The sequence below is a fragment of the Perognathus longimembris genome, chromosome 3 (genome assembly GCF_023159225.1).
Source record: "Perognathus longimembris pacificus isolate PPM17 chromosome 3, ASM2315922v1, whole genome shotgun sequence".
NCBI classification, from domain to species: domain Eukaryota; kingdom Metazoa; phylum Chordata; class Mammalia; order Rodentia; family Heteromyidae; genus Perognathus; species Perognathus longimembris.
Window position 1 is genome coordinate 69953176 of NC_063163.1, and position 8285 is coordinate 69961460.

The following is an 8285-nucleotide window of genomic DNA, read 5'->3' on the forward strand; positions in this document are numbered from 1 at the left end:
TGGCCTTGGGTACATTCCTTCACCTCTTTGTGCGACAAATCCTTGGTCCATACTTTGATCGCCAAAGCAGGAACCTTCCAGGGTGTTCTAAAATATAAATGTTCCCATACCTGTAAGACACTCGCTAAGCTAGCCCTATGTTGCTTCTAAATTAAACAATACCATATTTAACCTGAAAAAGTTAGCACACTGTTAACTTTGATTCCGTCTTTGTTCTGTCATTTCCTTCCTTCCTTCCGCCTTTGTGGGGGTCCCCATGGCTGGGTCTCAAGTTAGTTTGATCACCTGAGCAAAGAAGGCAATTATAGCCTGGACTTTCCCAGGTTCTGGGGAGCATCAGAAAAGCCTGTGGCAAGCCCATAATTCAGTCTGTGAAAATAAAATCAACAGTGAAGAAAGAAATCTCTCCTGTGGCTAAAATCTGGCCCCTGCTCACCTCTCTGATTGTCCCTAACTCACCAGGAGGAAACTTCAGACTCACGTGAGTGTGACTGTGTGTCTGTGTGTCTGTCTGTAAGAGACACTGGAGAGTCCTTGAGAGAAACAACCTTAAGCCGAGATGGCCATGCCACCAGCTTACTTGTTGAAATGGGGTTTTGATGACTGTTTTTTGCCCAGCTAGTGTCAAACTCAGATCTCAATATCCACATTCTTTGTAGCTGGGGTATGATCCCTTGTGTCAGGCCCTCTCCATGTCTGTGTGTGGTAGATGTATGTGCATGCATGTGTGTGCCAGTGCTGGGACTTGAACTCACAGCCTTGAGCACTCCCTTGCCTTTTTCACCCAAGGCTAGTGCTCTACCACTTGATCCATGCCTCCATCTAGCTCTTTCACTGGTAAACTGGAGATCAGAGTGTCTCTGATTTGTCTGTCCTGGCTGGCAGTGTTTAGAGGCTGTCCTGTTCTTGCAGCTGGAGTTTGGCTCCTAACCCTGGCCCTGGTTTAAAACCCAGACTGCAGCTGGAGGTGTGACGCCCCAATTGATTGGAAGGACCCAAACAAGAAGGATCACAATGGAGGAGAATCAGTACTCAGGTGGGGAGATTCTCAGAGACTAGCCATGGCAAAAACAAAGACCCTTGCCTTCTAATTTCACTCAGGAGAAAAAGGTCCTTCTGGTTCCTCCCTAGCCAGGAAGGTGTGTGTGTGTGTGTGTCTGTGTGTGTGTGTGTGTGTGTGTGTGTGTGTGTGTGTCTGAGTGTGCATGCATGCGTGCACATCCTGGGGCTTGAACTCAGGGTCTGGGTGCTGTCCCTAAGCTTTTGTGCTTAAGGCCAGCACTCTACCACTTGGGCCACAGCTCTATTTTCAGCTTTTTTATGGATAACTGGAGATAAGAGTCTCACAGACTTCCTGCCTTGTCTGGCTTCAAATCATGATCCTCAGATCTCAGCCTCCTGAGTAGCTAGGATGACAGGCATGAGCCACTGGTACCAGGCTGAATTGTTCCTTTCGTTCTTTTTAATTTTTTTAATAGTTTCCCCCCCCCCCCCCGAGCTGAGGACCTGAGCTAAATCCCCAGCCCCTCGTTCTTTCTTTTTTATATGCCAGTTCTGGGACTTGAACTCCAAGCTTGGGCTCTATCCCTAAGCCTTTGTGCCCAAGGCTAGCACTCTACCACTTGAGCTACAGCTCCACTTTCGACTTTTTCCTGGCTAACTGGGGAGATATGAGTCTCATGGACTTTCCTGCCCCATCTGGCTTTGAACTTTGTTCCCCAGATCTCAGGAATTTTTAAGAAATAACCCACAAGGTGGGGTGGAGAGAGCCCTGATGCCCTCCTGATCCTCAGCCAAGAAGGAGAGGGAAGCTGAGGGGCTGCCACTCCCTCCCCACAAAACACAGCCCTGATGGGCAGCTGGGAACCCCATAAAATGGGTGGCTGAGTAGATTAGGAACCTGGACAAGTACAACTCAGCAGGATGGAACCTCAAACCCAGGGTGAGGGGCAGGGATGGAAACCCCCATGGGGGCACCAAAGGGGAGCCTTGGGAAGGGGGCTAGAGCTTGGGGATCCAGGTAGAGGGATTGAGGGGGTTGAGATCAGAAGAGACTGGAAAAGGAGGAGCTGGACTTCTGGAGATGAATCTGGTTGGGGTGGGGGGAGACCTAGCATTGAAGAAGACATGGTAGCTCTAAGCTCCTGGCCCCTGTGTCTGTGTCTCTGGAAATGACCTGGACCCAAGTCAGACTCATTACCAGAGAGGGTTGTGGGCAGACACCATGCTGGGCAGGCAGCAGAGGCTCGGAGTTGTACAGTCACCCGGACAGATGGACGGAAGTGACGCATGGCGGCAGTAGCACTGAAGCCATGAGGGGCATGGAACAATAGAAGAGGTGGATCGGAGGGGCTGGGGGTCCACTGAGAACCCTCCCCCGCAGCTTCAACGGGAACCCTAGCAGGCTTCCAGGATGTTGGGATTTTTGAGTAAAGAGGAACCCCGGCAAAGCTGGAGGCCCTCCATCCATCCTTCCCACCCCCACCCCACATCTCCCCAACAGACTTGTTTGAGCCTTCCAAAAAGCGTTGCTGCAGGCTGAGGACACAGTTTGCCTTGTTCGTGCCACTGATGGTCGTGCTGTGGGCAGGGGTGATGACCCTGCTCTTTCTGTGGCGTGAGGACACCCCCCCTTTCCCAGCACTCCCCCCTCCGGGCACCCTTATATCCACCGTGCACTTCTGTCCCCCTGTCTCAAGCTCCATGCTTCCATCTTGCCTCCCACCTTGATTCTAGCAGGGGAGGGGCTCCTTCCCTGTAGTTCCCCTCCCCCAACCCTGCCCAGCTTGAGGATGGGGGACATTTGACCCTTTCCTGGCCTCTCTCTTCCCCTCCCTCTCGCAGACTGGGACACAGTGCGGAATCTGAAGCAGGTAGAAGATGTTGCGGCCCATTCTCTGAAGCAGGTAGAAGACGCTGCAGCCCAGAATGGTACAGAGAAGCCAAGATGGGGGTGGAGGGGGTAGATGGCTGTGGGGACATGCAATTTGTGTCCCCTTTCTGTCACTGGTCACAATAAGGCTGCTCTCTGTCCAGCCCAAACCCCACCACGCTCCAGGTCTGTGTTCCCCATCTATAAATGTGCCAGCCAGGCCGATTGCATGTTAATTCATATAGACAAGAGGACTGGCATAGCCAGACACCAGTGGCTCACGCCTGGAATCCTAGCTATTTAGGAGGCTGAGATCTGTTGGTTGTGGTTGGAAACCAGCTTAGGCAGGAAAGTGTGAGCATCTTATTGCCAATAAACTCCTCCAAAAATGAGTGCTAGCCTTGAGCCAAAGAAGCTCAGGGACAGTACCCAGGCCCTGATATCAGCAAATACCCAATACCAGCAAAAAAAAAAAAAAAAAAAGAAAGAAAGAAAGAAAAAGATGACTGTAGTGAATGAGATGGCTTGGGCCTCAGTTTCTTCCTCTGGAATAGGGACATGACTTTACTGGTCTGAGTCAGTGGTCAGCTGAGGCCAATTAAGACCTCAGATAAATGCCTACTGCTTTTGACACCCAGTCCTAACTAAGGAAAGAAACCCTCATGCTGCCATCTAGCCCCTGAATTTAAGGGTCCTTTCCTCTCCCTACCACCCCCGCCCCAAGTATGAAAAAAGCCAGGCCACTGGCGGCACCCACCTATAATTCCAGCTACTCAGGAGTCTGAAATCTGGAGGATCACAATTCAAAGCCAACCGGAGCAGAAAAGTCCGCAAGACTCTATCTCCAACTAGGCCAGCAAAATGCTGGAATGGAGGCATGGGTCAGGTGATAGAGCACTAGCAGTGAACAAGAAAGTCATGTGAGAGCATGAGGCCCTGAGTTCAAGCCCCAGTACTGCTCCCACACACACATATGATATTGTGACAAAAGCCCCTGGGGGTATGGGCTATGTGGGATTCAAGGACCTCTCTTTGTGGCTCTCTCCCTTTGCTCCAGTCTCTCTAGTTTCCAAGGACTTGCAAAAATATCAGAGTGATCAGATTGCCCAGAAACTGCAAGGTGAGCCAACCTGGTTGGGGTCTGAAGGGGAAGCGGAGAGGGACTCGGGTGTCCTGCATCCCCACACCTCCATCAGCCTAAGCAGCAGCAGAAGAGAGCAAAGGGTGAAGTAGAAGAGAGCAAAGGACTTAGGGGTACTGAAAGCCCCTCTGTATGGTTGGTTTCCTGCAAACAGCTATCCACATGGCACAGAACATGCAAGAACTCCAAGCTGAACAGAAGCAGATGAAGTCACAAGGTGAGACTGAGAGGAACTGACTGAGAGGGAGGCTGGGGGCCTAGATGGGGGCACCCTCCAGTGCCCAGGAGTCCCCATCTTTAAGATCAGCTTTTCCTCCTCACATGGGTCAGACTCCCACCTGGCCTGGAATCTGCAGAGAATGCAAGAGGATCTGACCCAAGCCAAATCCTTGAGTGAGGCCTGGGAGAGGCTGGGGGGAGGGGTGGAGTGGGGAGGAGGACCTGACAGGAGGACTCTGAGCACTGACCCTGTGCCCCTCCCTGCCCCACCCCAGGCTTGAATGAGAGGCGCACAGTCTCCAATTTGCTGGAGAACCTCCAGGAAGCTGTGAGGAAGCTGTGGGTGGAGATCAGGATGGCAAAGGGTGAGTATGGGGGAGGGGGCAGGGCAGGGTGTGCCAGCCCACGTGGGCTTGTGTGTACTCACACAAGTGTGTGTACCCGGCAGTGTAGCAGTGGATTGGGGGGGGGGGCGGGACGGAGGAGGCATATGTGGATGATACAAGTGTGTCTATGTTTATGACAAGACAGAAGGGGATGGTGGCTCATGCCTCTAATCCTACTGAGCAGAAAAGCCTCTATCTCTGGCAAAAAGTAGGGCTGGCAGTGTGACTCAAGTGCCAGAGCACCAGCTGAAGAGTGCTAGGCCCTGAGTTTAAGCCTACTCCCATAAAGAATGCCTTTTCTCATTCCAATTGCTCCTTTAGCCAGTGGGTGGGGGGAGGGGAGGATCCCTCAGCCATGGCCTCCACAGTAGGCTGAGAAGCTGGAGCTCATTATTAGTGTGTGTGTGTGTGTGTGTCTGTGTGTGTGAGAGAGAGAGAGAGAGAGAGAGAGAGGGAGAGAGAGAGAGAGAGAGACTTGGAGCTTGAACTCAGGGCCTGAGCACTGTCCCTGAGCTTTTATGTTCAAGGCTAGCACTCTAGCACTTTGAGCCATTGCTCCACTTCCTGGCTTTTGGTGTTTCATTGGAGATAAGAGTCTCACACAGACTTTCCTGCCCAGGGTTGGCCTCAAACCACGATCCTCAGATCTCAGCTTCCTGGGTAGCTAGGATGACAGGCACGTACCACCAATGCCTGGGGGTCCTGGAGTTCTTTTGTTTTGGAGGGCAGGTGGGGGAGGAAGTGCTACTAAGAGAGAGTGAAGCAGCTGAGGCCTGCTTGGCATTTTTGGCTCTGCTCGTGGTGGAGGTGTTGGTGGCCATGTGGGGGTTGATGGTTGGTAGTTGGTAACTGCCAATTCTGGGGATGCAATGGTGCTGGGGGTTGAGATGGGCTCACTAGGAGCTGATCAGAGGTGACCAAGTTCAAGGCCAAGGTAAGTGAATTGTTGGTGGGGTGGGATTGTCTGCTTTCAACCCAGCCCCATGAGGGCCTCCAGAAAGGACACCAGTGCCCACCCTATCCCCCATTCCCACCCCAGTGCCCCTCAGAACCTCTTCCCACATGCACCCCCAGGCTCTGCATGCAGCACATGCCCCGAGCAGTGGCTCAATTTCCAACAGAAGTGCTACTATTTTGGCGAGGGCACCAAACGGTGGCTCCAGGCCCGATTCGCCTGCAGCGACCTGGAAGGGCGGCTAGTCAGCATCCACAGCCAGGAGGAGCAGGTGGCCTGGGCGCTGGGGAGGCCTGGGCAGCAGGGCAGGGGGAGGACAGGAGGGACTCTGCCCTGACCTGCCCCCCACACCCCCTGCAGGACTTCCTGAGCAAACATACTAGCAAGGACTCCTGGATTGGCCTTCAGGACCTGGATGTGGAGGGCGACTTTGTCTGGATGGACAGGAGCCCTGTGAGCTATAGGTGAGGGGGTGGTCGTGCCTGGAGGGCAGGGGAGGCAGAGGTGCCATGGAGGGAGGGGCTCCTTGGAGGAGCCCATGCAGAGGGTCTGAGGCTTAGGAAGCCCCAGAGGTACAGGCAGGGGGCTCAGAAAGCTTCCAAGGGGTATCCTGGGCTTTGGTTTAGACATCGGGGAGATCCAAGAAGGAACAGAGCCAGGCGGTGCATGCCTGTAAATCCTAGCTCTGCAGGAGGCTGAGACCCAGAGGATCACGGTTTGAGATCAGCTTGCACAGAAAAAAAAAAAAAAAAAATCCATGAGACTCTTACCTCCAATTAACCAGCACAAAGCCAGAAGTGGGGGATAGAGCTCAAGTGGTAGAGCACTAGCCTTGAGCAAAAGAGCTAAAGAACAGGCCCTTAGTTCAAGCCCCAGTACCTCCCCACACAAAATAAAGGGCCAGTGGGGTGGCTAAGCCCAGGGCACAGAGAAGAGGCTCCTTCTGTGCGGTCCTTTGACACAAGACTTTTATTCCAGCAACTGGCTTCGGGGGGAGCCCAACAACTCAGGCCTAGATGAGCACTGCGTGATGATGCGGGCTTCTGGGCACTGGAATGACGTGTTCTGCCGCAGCCAGCTGGATGCCTGGGTGTGCGAGCAGCTGGCCACATGTGGACCGCCCACCCCCTCCACCTCCGGGGGACCCACTCCCACACCCACACCCTGACCACCCTGTCTGCCCCTTCTTGGTCTTGGATACAGCTAAACCCAGAGCAGGGTCCTGGGGGCTCCCTGTCAAGGCAGGAACACCTCTTCACCCCTGCCCTCCCCTTCCCCCCTCCCCCCACAGCCTGTTCCTTGCTCTCACCACCTATGCGGCTCCCCCATCTCCAAGGGCTCAGTGGGTGCTGGCTGGCCGAGGCTCTGGCCACCTGTGGCCAGTTTGTCTGGAGGTGCTGATCCTATTCAGGCCCTGAGAGGTGGAGACTGTAGCATTTCTCTAGCCTCAGGTCCTCAGCTCCTCCCACTAGCCCCCAGATCCACCCACACCTAATGAGCCACTCCTACTCACTACCTAACTACTTCCCCTTTACCCCCAGAAAGAGAAGCAGCCACCTGGATAAGGTGCAGAGGCCAGGTAGCTCCCTCTCCCGTGGGAACTATGGCCCCACTAATAAACCTCCTTATGAACCTTCTTCTCCTGTCTGTGATTATCTCCTCATGGTCCTCTAGGATGGCCGTGACCTATCCTTTCAGAGACAAGGCTGGGTGGGCCCCGAGTCAGCCCACACACCTGAGGCGGTGGGGGGAAGCATGGGGGTGGGTCAGGATGGCAGGAGGCCCTGGTTGGCCTCCTCTACTGTTCCTCAAACCATTCTTGCCTCTTCTCCCCCTCAGGGACACTAAGTTCCTAGGAGCAGCCTGGGCTCTGCTGTCAGACGACACTCCGAATCCGCTCACTTCTCTACCTCCTGCCATTGGCCTGCTTTCTTTGCAATTCTCATCCACCTGGGCTGATTGGCCTCCCTCTTCATTGCCCACCAAGCCTTCCAGAAGGTTCCTTCTGGCTTAGAGGAAAAGCCAAAAAGTCTTATACAACCCCTATGTGTGACTGCAGAATTACCTTCAACCCCACTTCTGCCAGCCCATCTCCCTACCTCACCTCCGTGCCATTCCTTGAGCATGCGCCACTTGCACATGCTGCTCACCTTGGCTTGCTCTATCTCTGTGGTCAGTGAGGCCCATCCCAAAGACCTCCTCACCCTCTTTCTCCCATACTTCCTCACTATGGTACATTTCTCCCCTAAACAAAATAAGAGCATTTGCTAGCCAGGTTTGGTGGCTCACTCCTGCAATCCCAGTTACACGGGAAGGAGGCAGAGATAGGCGGATGGCAATCCAAGGCATGCCAGGGTAAAAAGTTAACAAGACCTTTGGCTCAACAAATAAATCAGCCCAGCTGCCAGTGGCTCATGCCTATAATCCTAGCTACTCAGGAGGCTTAGACCTGAGAATCTTCAGTTCGAAGCCAGGGCAGGCAGACAAATCTGTGGGACTCTTTATCTCCAATGAACCAGAAAAACAACAACAACAACAAAAAAAAACCTGAAACTGAAAGCATGGCTCAAGTGGTAGAGTTTAGCTCTGCAGTACTGCCACCATTTTTTTTTTTTTTTAAGTCCAGGCAAGGTGGTTCATACCGAAGCTAGGAGGATGATAGTCTGCAGCTACCCTGGACAATAATCACAAGACCCTATCTGAAAATAAATC

At 53.3% G+C, this 8285-nt stretch overlaps 1 protein-coding gene across 3 annotated transcripts; it reads left to right on the forward strand.

The window, feature by feature from the left end:
• The first annotated feature begins 343 nt into the window (after positions 1 to 343).
• Fcer2 (Fc epsilon receptor II) lies at positions 344 to 6791 on the forward strand. 3 transcript variants are annotated; one of them, XM_048340872.1, is made up of 11 exons: positions 344 to 481; positions 913 to 1036; positions 2504 to 2617; positions 2845 to 2931; positions 3930 to 3992; positions 4168 to 4230; positions 4344 to 4406; positions 4508 to 4597; positions 5693 to 5844; positions 5934 to 6037; positions 6552 to 6791. In XM_048340872.1, the coding sequence occupies exons 2-11, from the start codon at positions 1015 to 1017 to the stop codon at positions 6739 to 6741; spliced, it is 948 nt and encodes a 315-aa protein (XP_048196829.1). In that variant the 5' UTR covers positions 344 to 481; positions 913 to 1014; the 3' UTR covers positions 6742 to 6791. The 3 variants fall into 3 exon arrangements, with proteins under 3 accessions (XP_048196829.1, XP_048196830.1, XP_048196831.1); XM_048340873.1 differs by lacking the exon at positions 913 to 1036; XM_048340874.1 differs by lacking the exons at positions 344 to 481; positions 913 to 1036 and adding an exon at positions 1931 to 1942.
• The last annotated feature ends 1494 nt before the right edge of the window (positions 6792 to 8285 follow it).